Below are 16273 nucleotides of genomic sequence, written 5' to 3'. Positions count from 1 at the left end.
GATGATGTGAGTGCTGGGAATTGAACCCAGGTCCTCTGGAAGAGCAGCCAGTGTTCTTAACCACTGAGCCATCTCCAGCCCCCTTCTGAGACTTTCTAAGGCCACCACACAATCTAAATATAAAAAAATTAAAATAAAAATTGAGATTTATTAAGGAAGTGTTTTAATGCCTGCACCCTCCCACATTAAACACACACACAAAAAAACAAATTAAAACTTTTTAAAAGACCACCCTAAACAAAAAAAATCTCTACAGTAATACTTTATTAGAATGTGGCTATGCAAGAGACTTACCTTGACATGACTTTTAAAAAACAAAACAAATTTTATAGTCAAAATATCTGCAATTACAATTTATTTGCAAATATTTATGATCTCAGGAGGAGGCAGAGACAGAAGGACTTCTGTGAGTTAGAGGCCAGCCTGGTCTACATTTGATACAGTCTCTAGCCGAGCGGTGGTAGCACATGCCTTTAATCCCAGCACTCAGGAGGCAGAGGCAGGCAGATCTCTGTGTGTTTGAGGCCAGATCCTAAGTTTCTTTCTATTTTTTTTGTTTTATTATTTTATTATTTTATTTATTTATTATTTATTTATTTATTTATTATTTATTTATTTATTTATTTATTTATTTGGTTTTTCGAGACAGGATTTCTCTGTATAATAGCTCTGGCTGTCCTGGAACTCACTCTGTAGACCAGGCTGTCCTCGAACTCACAGAGATCCAGCTGTGTAGCGTTTCTTGTTATGCACTCAGTGCACTTCTAGGACCGAGCTGAACTTGTCACGTGGCCCACACCAGGACAATCTCAGGAGACCACCACAGGGGCACTGGTGTGTACCCTTCACACAAACTCCTGCTCCACAGTCCTGGGACTAACAACTTTCCTCACAAAGCCAGCCGGGCCTCGGTCTGAGGAAGAGCATGTGGTCACTTCTGCTCCGCCGTGTTGCTCCTCTTACATAACTGTGAGAACATCTGACAAAAAACGATCTCTTTCGGCTCAGGCTTTCACACCCCATGGGGGAGGACAGGGCACTGCAGGGAGTGCACACCACCGTGACAGGAAAGTGAAGAGACCAGAGTGACTGTCACACACACACCTCAAGGATCTGCCCTCAGCGACCTACTTCCTGCCTCATCTTCCAAAGTTTCCACCCCCATCCCCCAATAGTGCCAGCATCTGGGACCAAGGATCTGTTCACTGTTGTGGGTCAGATCCCAAGATCAAGGCTGAGTGATGTCTTCCCGCCAGCCTTGGTCCTCTGTGAAAGGGGCTATTCCTAAGCTTCATGCTAACACCACCAAAAGGTCCCATGCAGAGGAGAGAGGCCATCTGCCGGCCGTGGGAACGGATTAGCTTAGGCTTGCTCTCTGGCCCACGTGAGGCCACTCTTCAGACAGCAGCGGCCCTCAGTCCAGGGTGTCGGCTCCTCAGCAGGTGGAGGTTCTCACCACAACCTGCTGACCGGAGCTCAATCTCGGGAGAACAACAGAGAGATGTTTGCTTAAACACACACACACACACACACACACCCCTATTAAAAGGAGGAGGGGATGGTAGCTTTGGCCTTCAACCTGAGATGCTGGGGTAATGAGTCTCATGTCCCTGTCACCTCTTGCTGAGTCCTGTGCTTGTAGTTACGACCAGGTGAGGACCTGACAAGGGGCCGCCATCTGCATGAAGCCAGCGGTTTCTCCAGAGGGAGCTGCTGACGTGATGCTTGGGCGAGCGGCACAGGCCTGGCCCCGGATGTAGGGCCTGGGAGTCTGCTTCCAAAGGCTCTAAGCTACCTGCCTGCCTGACTCAAGCCCTGCTTTAGTTTCTCCTCCTGAACGAGAAGCTGGCTTCCCGAGCCCGGAGGACGGTGCCGCCCTCATCCGGTGTACCCACTTGGACTAGTCACCGCACCACCCACTGAGGGGGCCCATCTGTCCAACAACGGCGATATGCCTGTTTCGGAGCGACAGTTCTGGGACAAACGGTCAAAGCACTGGTGGTGTGGGATCTGCACAGGGTTTCAAGGCCCATCAGTAGCAGCACACAGGACGGCAGCATTAGCTTCTTGCTGCTGACAAACTTCTGGAGACATCAAGGTAGAGGAGGACAGGGAGCGGTCTCACAGTTCAGGTCACTTGGCCACGCACGGCCTTTGGGTTGCTGGGGAAGGGCCACCTCACGTCAAGGAGCATGTGGCAGAGGCTGTTTACCTTGCGGCAGCCAAGAAGAGAGAGAGAAAGAAGGGGCTGGATTCCTCCTAGCCCCCTTGAAGGGATGCCCTTTGACCTACTACCTCCAGCTAGGCTCCAACAGGTCCCACCACCTCCCACAGTGCTGTCAGCTGGGAACTAAGTCTTCAGCATCTGAGCTCTGGGAGCCATTCAATGGGAGATACCACATCAGCCCACAATCACCATGTTTCCATGTTCTAACTACGGTGATGATGGCTGTTATGCAGTGTCTTTGGAAGCTGAGGGGTCACCTCACTCTAAAATGATGACATCAGGGCTGGAGAGGTGGCTCAGTGGTTAGGAGCACCTACTGCTCTTCCAGAGGACCTGAGTTCAATTCTCAGCAACCACATGGTGCCTCACAACCATCCCTAATGAGATCTGGTGCCCTCTTCTGGCCTGCAGGCATACATGCAGACAGAACATTGTATACATTAAAAAAATAAAATGACATCACTCTGTGATCAGCAGTCTTTCACACAAAGACGCTGTATCTGCTGGGTTTGACTTTACTGTGTCAGAGCTTGGATCCGTGGCTCCCACCACCACCACAGCCAGCTGAAGGTCACTCCCAACTTGCACTGGTCTAATTGTTTCAGTGAAACTTTATTCATGTTTGACGCTGCCATATTCTGAATTGGTATAATTCAAGACAAATGTACAGTATATCTCATCGAGCATAAGCCAGCTAGGGATGCAGAGTCAGGAAAGTCCTGAACACGGACGGGCCAAGCCGTGGGACTTGTGCTCACTTACAGTTTCCAGGGCCCTCATAAATGGAAGCTGGGTGCTGGCAGGGCAGACCCAGGCGGGCTCCTAACTGCTCGTCTTCTTCTGCTTCTGTCTCAGCTTGCTCCACATCCTCTCCAGTGCCACTTTCCCCATGAAGAACGTGATGGCAAAATTACGCTTGTACCAGTCTCTACAGGGAAAGAGAGGCACCCCAGTCAACCACAGGGACAGCGCTTGATCCAACAGCAGCTCCCCCGGAGGTGTGGTCACCTGACTCCCGACCTCCCCCAGCTGGCCATACACATATACAGCCAGTTTCCCTATGTAGGAGGGCTCCAATCTTCCTCTGGCCTTTACTAAAGGATTCATAAGATCCTCTCTGAACCCAGCAACATTCTAGATAAGACCACAGCCTGGCAGCTTCCTGCTGACCTCCTTGTTTCCACACAGGCAACATCCTGACTGACCATGACCTCCAAGGAAAGACACTTAAGGAGGTCTTCGGGACCTACTTACTGACCTAAGGCCGGGGGCACAGTAGGTGCCATGCACACAAGGGAGGCTGACAAGTTTAGCTAAAATGGCAAAAAGTGAAGATCACAAAATCATGTGACCTCCACCTCTACTGAAAACATCAAAGCTTTAAATAAGGTAAGAAAATAAGCAAATGTGGATGTGCTAACTAAACTTCAGGGAAGATGCAAACACTTACCGGTTATAACACATGTGCTTCTGAAAATTCTTACTCAGAAACTCCTTATAAAAGTCAGCCATTTCCTCTGCATCCAGCGCTGCTCTTTGACCTGGAAGGTAAATTACAACTTAGCGTAAGACTCGAGGAGAAGCTGCTTGTGGTGGCGCACATTTATAACCCAGGTCACAGGTAGAGGTTGAAGGGTCAGAGGTTTGAGGCCAGCCTTGGTTACCTGTGACATGGCTCATTGGGTAAAGGCACTTGCTGCCAAGTCTAAAGACCTAAGCTGATTCCTGGGACCCAGAAGGTAAAAGGAGAAAACTGCTGCCCATTGTCCTCTGACCTCCTCAGGCACACTATGGCACATGCAACCCCCGCCCCACACACACACACACAAGTAAAAGAATAAGATTCTCTTTTATCTTTTAAATTATGTATATGTGTGTATCTATTTGTAGGTCTGTGCACAGTGGGTAGGCAGAGCATCTGCACAGGCCAGTAGGTGTCAGAGGCCCTGGGCTAGGGTCACAGGCAGCTGTGAGTCACGAGACATGCTGCTGGGAACCAAACTGAGTCCTTTACTTTCAGAAATTTTGAGGTCCAGTCTCTTAATTTTCTTCCCAGGGGGTCCAGGAGAGACACTAACAACAGTGTGGGAATGAATGACAGCAAGCTCTTTGTTCGTTTACTTTATTCCTCTGTGACAAAATTCTATCTGTACAGCTTCGGCTCCGTCCTCACACTCAGCTCCTCCCTGCCCACTTTTCCTGTCCTCATAGTTTTATAAGCTCCTATGCTTCTGACCTCATCTTCATCCTCTGTTCCTTCGTCCTGCATCTTTCTCTCCTTGCTCCTTACTCCTGGCTCTGAGAAAACTCTACAAGAGATCTCCCTTACCCTCTACAGAATCTCTGACTTCCTCTCTTCTCTCTGGCCATGCGGTTCCGTCCACCCTCTACAGAGAAACTGTCTTGTTCTTTCTCTCCTCACCATGGAGTCTCTGCTGCCAGGAATTCCGCCTCACTCTTCACTCCACCTGGATCTGCAAAAACCTCCTTCGTTCTCAGTCACTTGCTCTGGAAAGCCACCAGGCCTGAAGGAAGGGGATGGTCTGAGCTTCCTCGGCACAACAAACAAAGCTATGCATCTAGGAGCCAGGTTGCCTTGAAGTTTTACCTTAGTTCAGGGACTTCAGGCGCCTAGCAGGTGGTCTGGTAGCTATTCCGATCCTTGCTTGTCCTTCAGTGCTTTGTTTGGAGCTGGCCCTATCTTTGGATGAATCCCCTTTTGGATATTTGCAAAAGGCAGATACCCAATTCAAATGCTAAAAAGGGAGCAGGGAGCTCAGAGGCAGAAGATCCTGCCTACCTGACTTTATCCAAGTACTGGCCCAAGCAGGATGCTCACACATATATGTTCTATGGGAATTATGAGCACAAGAAATTCATAACGAGGAGCAGCTGAATATTAAAGCTGAATAACACCAAATATTCCACGATAAATGGCTTCCCACTAGAAAAATGCCTTGAAATTTCTAGGTATCGCTTTAATACATAGCCGAATCTCTATAATCCATGTAATCTCTATAATCCGAAGCCATCACCCCAGTTACTTCCTATTGTTTATTTTATGTGTATGGATGTTTTGCCTGCACTGTATGTTTGTGTATCACTTGTACACCTGATGCCCACAGAAACCAGAAGAAGGGTCCTGGGCCCCTGCAAATAGAGTCACAGCTGGTTGTAAGGCCCCACGTGGGTGCTGAGAATGGAGTCCAGGTCCTCCATGAGAGCAGCTACTGCTCTGAACTGCTGAGCCATCTCTCCACCCAGTTTTCACTGCTGTTGTTTATTTCGTAATATTAAAAAAAAAAAAAAAAGGAAGAAAGGAATGTAAACTAAGACTAGGATTGGCTCAGCTGGCAGAGTGCTTACCCGAGCCTTGGGTCTGAGCCCCAGAGTCACATAAACCAGGGATAAAGGCAGGAAAATCATAAAATCAAGGTCATTCCGGATCAAAAAAACAAAATGAAGGATGAGCAGTGGTGGCACACGCCTTTAATCCCAACACTCAGGAGGCAGAGGCAGGAGGATCTCTGTGAGTTCTGGGCCAGCCTGGTCTACAGAGCTAGAGAAACTCTGTCTTAAAAAAAACCAGGGGGAAAAAGCAGCTCCAGAACGGCCTGGAGGCATCTGGCAAAGGCCACACTCTTCGGGAGGGGAGCCGCACGTCCAGCAGAGAACACGTCTGACAGTGAGGTGGGGATCCGGAAAGGGGGAAGTGAACACTGACAGAAACGCACACAGTCGTCACAGCGTGACAGAACCAAGGGCACCCTCCTCCAGGCCCACCCCTGCCTGGACAGCCCTAGGCTGAGGACAACCTACACTGAGGACAGCCCTACACTGAGGACAGTCTACACTAGATGAGGACAGCCCTACAGACGGCCCTTCTCATCAGCTGCACGTCTGTGTTCAAGCACAGCCTGCCTCTTACCAGGCAGGTGCGGATGACCTGTCATCTTCTGGGCCTGTGTACTGCCCGACGCAGGCAATGGTATGTGTGCTAACACACAGAGGACGGGTCAAGCCCTCGTGAGCTCAGCTGTGGTATCCACGTGCTAACCACACAGAACTCTATTCACATTGCTTGTTTCTGGCTCAGCCTTTCGGCTGTCCCCTCCACCTAAAGGACTCTTCTGAGAACATCCCCGCCACACACACACCCCACACACAAACATGCACACATGCACACTGACAGGAGCCCACCCTCCTCCCTAACTCCCTGCTAGTTTTCTCCCAGGGTCCATACGCTATGTCCACAGCACACACCCACCTGTATGCTGACCCTGCTCTGTGGGCTTGTTAGCTCCCAAAGGCAGGACCAAAGTCCTGCTCCACCCACCCTATCCCAGCGGCCAGTGGCACGCCTCTGTGAAGACGACATTACTCACATGAAGTGGAGAGTACCTGTCTCCTGAGAGGGAAGGGAGCTAAAGGTTCCAGGGAAAGTGATACCTAAGTTGGTCTCAAGGACAGACACAGGCAGCCGGGAAAACGAAGCCCAGTGCAGAGACACTTTCGGGGTGGCAGTCTTAGCTGATCTTAGAGAAGGGTGTGCCCTCTCCTCCAGCAGCATCTCTGGGCCTTTCACAGGGAGAGGGACTGTCAAAACAGGAAAGCTGTTCCCCTAGCAACAGCAGCACAAGCTGCTTCACTGGAGGGACAAGCTCTCCCGTGGGCCATGCAGATGCGAACTGTGTCCTCCCTTAGCCTTTCCTCACCTCAGCGGATCACCACAGCACAGCTCTCACAGGCGTCTCCGAGGCTTGGCAGTAGTGGAGGGGTGAGGGGATCTAGGTGGGCTTGTCATTACTGCATTCAGTATGCACAGGAAGGGTCAACTGCAGGGTGGAGGCGGGCAGAGCTGCCCACACCTGATGCCTCCCCCAGGGGCTCTCAGACCTAGGATCATCTCACCCCAACACCTCAGGCCAGTGATCAGACAGCAGGAACCCCATCAATGCTTGCCAAGTCATTTCTGCTCCATCCCCCGCCATCTCTGCCTCTTGTTATTGAACATAAAGAACACTGGAGCAGGAAGAAGGGTAAAGAGAAGGGTTGGGAACAGGAAGGGAGGGGGAGGAGGAAGAGAGCCATAATGGAGGTGTGGAGAAGGAAAAAAATCAATTCCTTGCATCATTGCTGAAAATGTGTGGGTGTCTCACAAATGCCATCTGACAAAGTGATCTGTCTTCATGGCTCCCTCTTTTCTGGATGCACCAACACTTGTGCAGTCAAGGAAAGGGGGGAAGAACTCTTCCCTGACCACTGTCGACAACTGAAATCAGGGGTTTCTGCTTCCTGCACTTGGAGTCAGTCGGTGAATTCCCCACACAGCAGCAGAATTTGCAGAACATTCAGCCAGCAGCTGGCCAGCTGTCTACCTAGTCTGCAATCACTGGGCATCTAGACATCCCCACTTTGCAATTAAATAAAGCCTGTTAGGAACACTTGCTGAACTCAACTGTTTGCCCCATAAGGACTTCTTAGAGATGGCTCGTGGTTACTGCTTGCTTTCTTCTTTGTATGTCATAATGGGTACACTAGATCCTAGAAAAGCGCTAGGGACTTCAGGCTGCCACCAGCCACCAAAGCAACCCTACCAGGCCTGAGTGAACACTTCCCTATGAATTCAGAAAGCACAGACTGCCTCCCTGCTGCTTGGATGCACTATTTGTTTACAGCTAGCAGCTCCCTTTTTGCACACTCAGTCACTTGTCCATAGGTGTTCTTATTAAGGCAAATTTGGTGCAGTCTGTTTAAAAATCCCAGTGGCCCATGTCATCTTGGCTACAAACACCACCCATCTGCCATTCATGGTGAACTGTATGTGTTTCCTGGACACTGACCCCTTTGTCTGGCCACCCCTCTGGGCCTCCTCCATCCCGTTTCCATGGCAGCAGCCAGGCTCATTCAACACAATCCCATCTCTATCTGCTGATCCAAGGCCCAACATGGCTGAAAGCTGGCCCTGGGGTTTGGCATCACTGGACAGAAGAATAAACAGGGAGGCAGAAGGCCAGAGTACACCAAGCAAAAGAGCAAGACAGCTCAGGAGAGGAGTTTTAGGAAGAAGTCCTAGGATGCCCAGGGCCTCAACATCCACCGAGCCTGCTCAGCCAGCGCCTGCTGGGAAGTCCCCACCCCGGGGCCCCAGCTGGTCAGATGCTTTCAGTCCCCATGCTGCTGATGTTTGGGTCTAAAATGTCTCCTGTGTCCTCAGATGCAGATGGTATAATCTTTAGGATGTGGAGATGAGTAGGAGGCCCCTGGATCACTGCTGTGTGCTTTCAACGGGGACTCTGGGACCTAGGTCCCATCCATTGAAAAACTGAGTCTTTTTTTTTTTTAATATATACAATTTATTTTTACTTTATGTTTCCTGGTGTTTTGCCCTCATGTATATCTGTGTGAGGGTGTCAGAAACCCTGGAACTGGAGTTACAGACAGTTGTGAGCTGTCATGTGGGTGCTGGGAATTGAACCCAGGTCCCCTGAAAGAGCAGCCAGTGCTCTTAACCACTGAGCTATCTCTCCAGCTCTATGATTTTTTGTTTGTTTGTTTGTTTTTCAAAACAGGGTTTCTCTGTGCAATCCTGAATGTCCTGAAACTTGCTTTGTAGACCAGGCTGGCCTCGAGTTCACAGACATCTGCCTGCCTTTCCCAAGTGCTGAGATTAAAAGCATGTGCCACCACTGTCTGGCTCAACTTGACTTTCTATCACTAGAAATGCTAAATTTAGCTCTGAAGTCTATCAGAAACTGATACCCAATACTTTAAAACATTATTTGGAATGTGTATTCTAAGAGGAATAAATCTAGTTTTTTTTTCCTTTCATGTCAAAAGCAGTTCATTTTTCCAATATAACTTACTAGAAAAACCTCCTTTGCCTTCCGCTCCAGGGAGCCTCTAAAGAGCCCATGTGTTAAGTATTTCTCAGCATAAGTGTGTTCTGGACAGCTGAGTTATCTTCCCTACTGTGCCCTCCCCCCATTTCAACTGCTGCAGCTGGTAACTCTTGTTTCACCTTGACAGAACATGGTGTTTTTAAGTATGTATACATTATAGAGCGGCTGTATCCAGCTAGCTGACGTGAATCTCCCCAGAGCTGTCATTGTGGTGAGCAACTTGACATCCATGCTCAGCAGTTTCCAGAAACACCTAATTAACAATGTTGTTCCCACCCAACGGGGATTATATGTGCTCCACGTGACTCTGAATATTGCCAGAGTGGTGATTCTGTACTGTCCCTTTCCACAGACAGTCTGTCCTTTTTCATTGCCAAATTAATTATGAATGCTACTTAAGACCATTCTTTCAGTACACAGCAGAGTCACTAATAAGATTGTCATGTTCACAGGAGTCAAAACAATTCTCCTGTTAGAAGAACGGCCGATCTCTAATGCAATAACACAGTATAAGCTGACCTGATACCACCATCTGGTAGACCACAGACACCCCTTTACCACATATGTGTGAGTGTTGCGGGGGGAGCACACACACACACACACACACACACACACGCACACACACACACACGCACACACACACACACACACACACACACACACACACGAGGCTGAACTGAGAACTGCTGAGATCAGCAAGGTCCTCAGATCTGACTGTCTTGAACAGAACCTAGTCTCCTTTCTCACTGTGTGCTCTCAGGCTGGGTAGTCACCGCAGTGAAGCCTCAGGTTCATCACACAGTATTGGGTCTTTGTGGTTGATACATGCGAAGGACTCAGCACAGTGCCTGGCACTCAATCAGGACAAACTGGCCCACCACTGACTCCCACACTCAGTGTTAGGATGCAGCACCCTCTTCTTTTGCTGACCCACTAAGACACCAGTTGTCAGCACAGAGCAATAAAAGTGGGGGCTAGCATTCCGACCACTACCCCTCAGCTTTTCCTCTGGGGAACCAGGACAGGCTAGGGATTAGCAGAGGGTGATGGCCCTTTTAACCCAATGATAGACTCGGCTTTGGAGGTTAGTGGTTCTGAACTGTCCATCAGAATACTCTGACAGTAGGCGTCTGCTTAACAAACAGTATGGAATGTCGTTAAGGCTTCGACACTAAGAGAAGTTGGCCAAGGCTATTTTCATTTTTGTTGTTGCTGTTGATTGGTTTTTGAGACAGGGTTTCTCTGTGTAGCCCTGGCTGTCCTGGATCTCACTCTGTAGACCAGGCTGGCCTTGAACTCACAGAGATCTGCCTGCCTCTGAGTGCTGGGATCAAAGGTGTGCACCAGCCCCTTGGCATTGTTATAAAAAGCCCTTCTGAATAAACAAAGTGGGCTGGGTATTGACACAGCTATCCTGTGTTTTTCTTCTTGTCATCTAGGTCACTCATTCTGATATTTTCTTAATTCCTCTCTCTTCCACCTAAGAACCTTCAAAAGGTAAGAGCTGGACTCCCACACAAGGCCAGCCTGGTCTACAGAATGAGTTCCAGGCCAATCAGAGAAGCTACAAAGTGAGACCCTGCCTCAAAAAACAAAGCAAACAAATAAAAAAGATCAGAAGCTGGGGAAAACTGAAAAGCTGCAGTGGAGAGAGAATTAACAGGGGCCTGAACTTCAACAACTGTTACAAAACAGGAAAGCAAAAGTGCTGGGAAACACAGCTCCACGGCCTGACTCAGAGGAAGGCTACGAGCTAGATCTCTGCTTTCCCGGCTTGAGAACGGACTCAGGAATCCAGGAAGAGCTGAGAAGATGGGAGGGTTGGGAGACTCAGAGGCCTCATGACCTTTGTCTGAAGTCACTCATCAGAAGGACAAATGCTGTGCAGTCCAATGGCCGAGCTGCTCAAGGCCCTGGCTTCCATTCCCAGCACCATACAGAAGAAAGAAAATCAAATGAGAAAGGGAGACCTAAACTCTGAGAGGCTGTGACATCACCTGAAGGAAGAAGAGAGAAGAGGGAGCTGGGAGCTGGTGGGAAGCCTGATGGTACACAGAGATACACATACACACAGGAAAGGAAGTTTCCCAAGGCGAGTAAGACAGCAAGTAAAGGACATAGAGGCTGTCTGCCCTCTGCTTCCCCGTTAGTTGGAACCTCCAGCTCACCTCTGCATGATCCAGAAAGCCCCACTCCTGTCTCTCTCCAAACCCCACCCACACAGAATCTCTGAACAAAGGGAAGGCACCAAAAAGCCCAGTACTGCATTCTTGGTGGCTACCTGAAGTTGCCAGACACTCAAATCCCCACCTAAAGCATTCAGCTTTTGATTATACTTGGGCACAAACCCAACGTATAGCAGACATGTCATCACCCCTTGTCTACAAACTATATAATGTCCCTGCTTTAGTTCGGGCGTGTGGCTTCTCCAGCCTCAATCTCTGGGACTGGAGAATTCACCCAGGAGTTGCTTTGCTCAAATAAACCTGTTGTCATACTTTTTCAATTTGACTTGATCTGGCTTACTGCACAGGCAGAGAAACCTATTATGCCCCTTCATTCAACAACCTTTCTTTCAATAGTAACACAGCACAAACGTACTAACCTGACTTGGTTCGCAGGACTGAGCCTTTAGCTTGCAGTCTTGAGCAAATGAATTCTTCTTTTTCCTGAAAGATGACCATCAGAACTCTCTTAGCCAGGCATTTAGTACATGCCTGAACTCCCTGAACTTGAGGACTAGAGACAAGGGGATCAGGTCAAGGTCATCCTCAGCTACAAGATTGAGCCCACCATGCCTACATGAGACCCTGTCTCAAAACATCAAAATAAAAAAAAAAATTAGCCAGGTGGCAGTGGCACAGGCCTTTAATCCCAGCACTCAGGAGGCAGAGGCAAGTGGATATCTGTGAGTTCCAGGCCAGCCTGGTCTACAGAGCAAGATCCAAGACAGGCACCAAAACAACACAGAGAAACCCTGTCTCGGAAAAAAGAAAAAAAAGAAATTAAAACTCAGTGAACAACTCTCTTCTTAGCAGGAACGGTGGTGCATGCCTGTAACCCAGCTACTCGGGAGGCTGAGGCAGGAGTATGAAAGTATGAAGCACCATGGGCAACTTAACATGACTCCAGCCCAAGGCAAAAATTAAAGTGGGCTGGAATTGTAGCTCACTAGTAGAGCACCTGCCTAGTGCAAAGCCCTAGGTTTAATCCCATACCAAAAACAAAAGGAGAAAGAGAGAATGTCTTCTCTAGCTTCCTGCTTCTCTCAGCTAGAGCACAATACTGAGAAATTTGTGGTAGATTTCCTGAGGAACATCACACCTCAAAGCCCACTTTTAAAAAAAAGATTTATTTTATGTATGTATGTGTCTGTATGCACGCACAGTGCCTGAGGAGGCCAAAGAGGGCATGGACCCCCTGGAACAAGAGTTACAGTTGTGAGCTGCCATGTGGGTGCTGGAAACTGAAAATGGTCCTCTAGATGATCGGCCAGTGCTCTAACTGCTGAGCTACCTGTCCAGCTGCAGTCAGAGCTTGTTTTAAGCCACTCAATCTGGTTAAAGTTTCTTGCTGGCATTGGAAACTTTCACATTACCCAGGATGGACTCAAACCTGACGTGTAGTAGAGACCAGCCTTGAATTCCCGATCCAGAGTGCTGAGACAGCAAGTGTGTGCCACCACCACGCCCAGCTTGAAAGAGGACTTGAAAACAAGATGTTCAACGCATTTGGGAAGTTGTAGCCACAGAATACAACAAAGAATCCATTTATATTTCCTTCTCCATTAGGATATTTACACTTGTTTCTCAGGCAGCTTATGAGCAAGTCACTAAAAATCTTGAACTCTCACCAGGCAGTGGTGGCGCACGCCTTTAATCTCAGCCCTCAGGAGGCAGAGGCAGGCAGATCTCTGTGAGTTCGAGGACAGCTTGGTCTACAGAGAGTTCCAGGACAGCCAGGACTGCATAGAGAAACTCTGTCTAAAAAATAAAAATAATAAATAAAATCATGAGCTCTCATGCTCCCATAAGTGACAACTTATGACAGTGACTTCTCATGAACAGGAACACCATTCAGGACAGGAATCAGTCCTGGCCCCTTGCTACTTCTCTTCCCAGAAAGCCTCAAACTCTGTGACTTATGACTCGGCAAGGTGTCTTCCATACAGTTACACAATGGCTTAAAACAAAAGATTTTTATTTTATTTATTTTGAGACAGGGTTTCACTATGTATCTCAGACTAGTCTGGAGCTCACTACGAAGACTAGGCTGGCCTTGAACTAGAGATCCTCTTGCCTTTGACTCCCAGGTGCTGAGATTAAAGGAGTGCATCAACACAAACAGAACAGTAGCAACATAAACGCTGGAGATTTAGCACCCCCAAGTGGTGAGGGTACTGTTCTTCATGGACCTAAATCCCACTCTTACCTTGTTAAAACTCAAATTCTGGTTCGCCCAGAACTGCTGATTCCATTCTTGTGTTTCTTGTCTCAGCTCTCTAAGCCTTTGTTCCAAGGGGGACTCGTTTTCAGGAATATGAAAATGAACCGGACGAAGATTTGAATATTTATCTGGGGGTCCTATCCAATCATGGCAAGACTGTCTTGGAGGGCAGAATCTTGAGACCTTCAATGAAACACATGGGATTAACATGCAACTGAAGCCGACCCTGGTGTTATAAGATTAGCAGCCTTCATTTATTTAAGACCCTAGTTAGCTTACTCTGTGGATTTGTACTGCGGATTTATATTTATACCACAAAGTACCCATTCACTTTGCAAACAAAGAGCCATAGTACTAGTTGTTTTCCTTTTTGGTTTCATCAGACAGCATCTAACTATGTAGTCCAGGCTAGACTCACAGTCCTTTCCCTCAGCTAGCCTCCTGAGTGCTGGTATTACAGGCAGACATTACCACACCTGGCTTAATAAGTATTAACATCATTATATTGTTCACCAAATGATGCTAAAACAGTTCTACATTCTGACAGAGAAGGAGGCCAGGCCTAGGAGGCTGGCCTGTAACTCCAGCTAGGAAGCTGAAGCAGGATCATAGTTTGAAGCTAGCCTGGACAACTCAGTAAGCACTGTTTCAACATTGTAAGTGTAATAAAAGGACCAAGTATGTAGCTCAGTGGTAAGAGGGTTTGCCTAGCACTTCCAAGGCTCTTGGTTCTACCCCCAGTACATCTAAAAAAACAAAAAGAAAAGAAAAACTTATGTGTGTAGGCGTGTATGTGTGTGCGTGTATGTGTACTTTGGTCTTCTGAAGATAACTACTAAGGTCAAGTGGTGGTGGCACACGCCTTTAATCCCAACACTCAGGAGGCAGAGGCACGATGATCTCAGAGTTCTAGACCAGCCTGGTCTACAGAGTGAGTTCTAGGATAGCCAGGGCTACACAGACAAATGCTGTCTCAAACAAACAACAAAAACAAAGAAACAAATAAAAAAATGGCCAGGCGGTGGTGGCACATGCCTTTAATCCCAGCACTCGGGAAGCAGAGCCAGGTGGATCTCTCTGAGTTCGAGGCCAGCCTGGTCTACAGAGTGAGTTCCAGGACAGCTAGGGATACACAGAGAAACCCTGTCTTGGAAAAAGAAAAAAAAAAAAAAAAAAAAAAAAACATAATGAAAAAAAATCTCTGGAGCCCTGAGGAGGCGGAGGCAGACAGATATGCGAGTCTGACCTGCAGAGTGAGTTTCAGATTACTCGGGGCTACACAGCAAGACCCTGTCAAGAGCTAAACAGCAGCTGGAGAGATGGCTCAGTGATGAAAAGTACATGCTGCTCTTTCAGGTGACTCAGCAACCTCATCCTGTGGTTCACAATCATCTGTAACTCCAGCTCCAAGGGAGCCAGACGCCCTCTTCAGGACTCAGGGACATGCACACACGTCACATATATTTACTCACTAACAGGGTTTCCTCTGCTCCCCCACCCCCAAATAAGTTTCTCCACCAGTGCAGGAAGCGGGATCAAGCCGAAATGAAAAGTGTAACAGGTATATTGAGCAAAGCAACTTCCAGGTGGGTTCTCCAGAGGCCAGAGAAGTCTTGCCCCCAAACTATAGCAGGGAGATTTTATAAGCGGTAGGTGAGGGGTGATGATGTGCCCATAACAAGCTGGGTTTGTCCCCAAGTATAGTCAAAAACTGAGCATTTAGACGGATTTGAGCTGCTGGCAACTCCAGGGGAGGAAGCAGTAGTAGCTGGCCAAGAATGCAGAACTGGCTTTTTGGTGCCTTCCCTTTGTTCAGAGATTCTCTGTGTGGAGGGGGTTTGGAGAGGGGGGAGAGAGAGGGACAGATGACAGAGAAATGGGACTTTCTGAACTGTGCAGGGGGGAGCTGGAGGCTCCAACCAAACATTCAGATGTGCATAAACAAATAAAAATAAATCCTTCAAAATCTTTTTTAAAAAACAGCAATTATGTGCTTGTTAGGTCTAATTTATATGGTTATTATAATATCAATCATCTTTCTTTTATCTATTTTTATTTTATGGACATCATTGTTTTTCCTGTATGTATATACTTGTGTGATGGTGTTGGATCCCCTGGAACTGGAGTTACAGAGAGTTGAGAGCTACCATGTGGGTGCTGGGAACTGAACCCAGGTCCTCTGGAAGAGCAACCAGTGCTCCTAACCTCTGAGCCATCTCTCCAGTCCCAATATCAATCGTTTTAAAACAAAGACTCTTCCTGCAAGTTCAAAATCAAGTCAGGAAAGATGAGGATAGAGCTCAGCAGTGTTTCACACATGCTGGGCAAGCACTCTGCCACAAGGAGCCATATCCCCAGCCCTCTGAAGCTTTTCCTATTTATTTATTAATTGTTAGTCATAAAGATTGAAACCAGACTCATGCAAGAGTTTTACTACATATTTTTTGTTGTTGTTGTTTTCGAGACAGGGTTTCTCTGTGTAGTTTTGGTGCCTGTCCTGGATTTCGCTCTGTAGACCAGACTGACCTAGAACTCAGAGATCCTGGCTCTGCCTCCCAAGTGCTGGGATTAAAGGCGTGTGCCACCACTGCCCGGCACTACATATTTTTAATAGAAAACAAAACAAAACAGGAATGATCTGGGCACTGGGCATAGTGCATGTCTGTGACTCCAGCCCTTGGGAGGCTGAGGCAGACGC

General features: G+C 47.9%; 1 protein-coding gene across 1 annotated transcript in view; it reads right to left on the bottom strand.

Moving 5' to 3' along the window:
- Nucleotides 1–2820: 2820 nt before the first annotated feature.
- Nucleotides 2821–16273, bottom strand: part of LOC131924408 (cytochrome c oxidase assembly factor 8) — a 24347-nt gene continuing 10894 nt past the window's right edge. The window contains exons 2-5 of the mRNA XM_059279692.1: nt 13561–13758; nt 11735–11798; nt 3678–3768; nt 2821–3155 (exon numbers count right to left, since the gene is read on the bottom strand). Coding sequence (XP_059135675.1) covers nt 3050–3155; nt 3678–3768; nt 11735–11798; nt 13561–13758 — 459 coding nt within the window. The 3' untranslated portion in view covers nt 2821–3049. The remainder of the gene's footprint in view (nt 3156–3677; nt 3769–11734; nt 11799–13560; nt 13759–16273) is intronic.

This window comes from Peromyscus eremicus, chromosome 14 (assembly GCF_949786415.1).
Source record: "Peromyscus eremicus chromosome 14, PerEre_H2_v1, whole genome shotgun sequence".
NCBI lineage: Eukaryota > Metazoa > Chordata > Mammalia > Rodentia > Cricetidae > Peromyscus > Peromyscus eremicus.
This window is presented reverse-complemented; position numbering and strand designations above follow the sequence as displayed.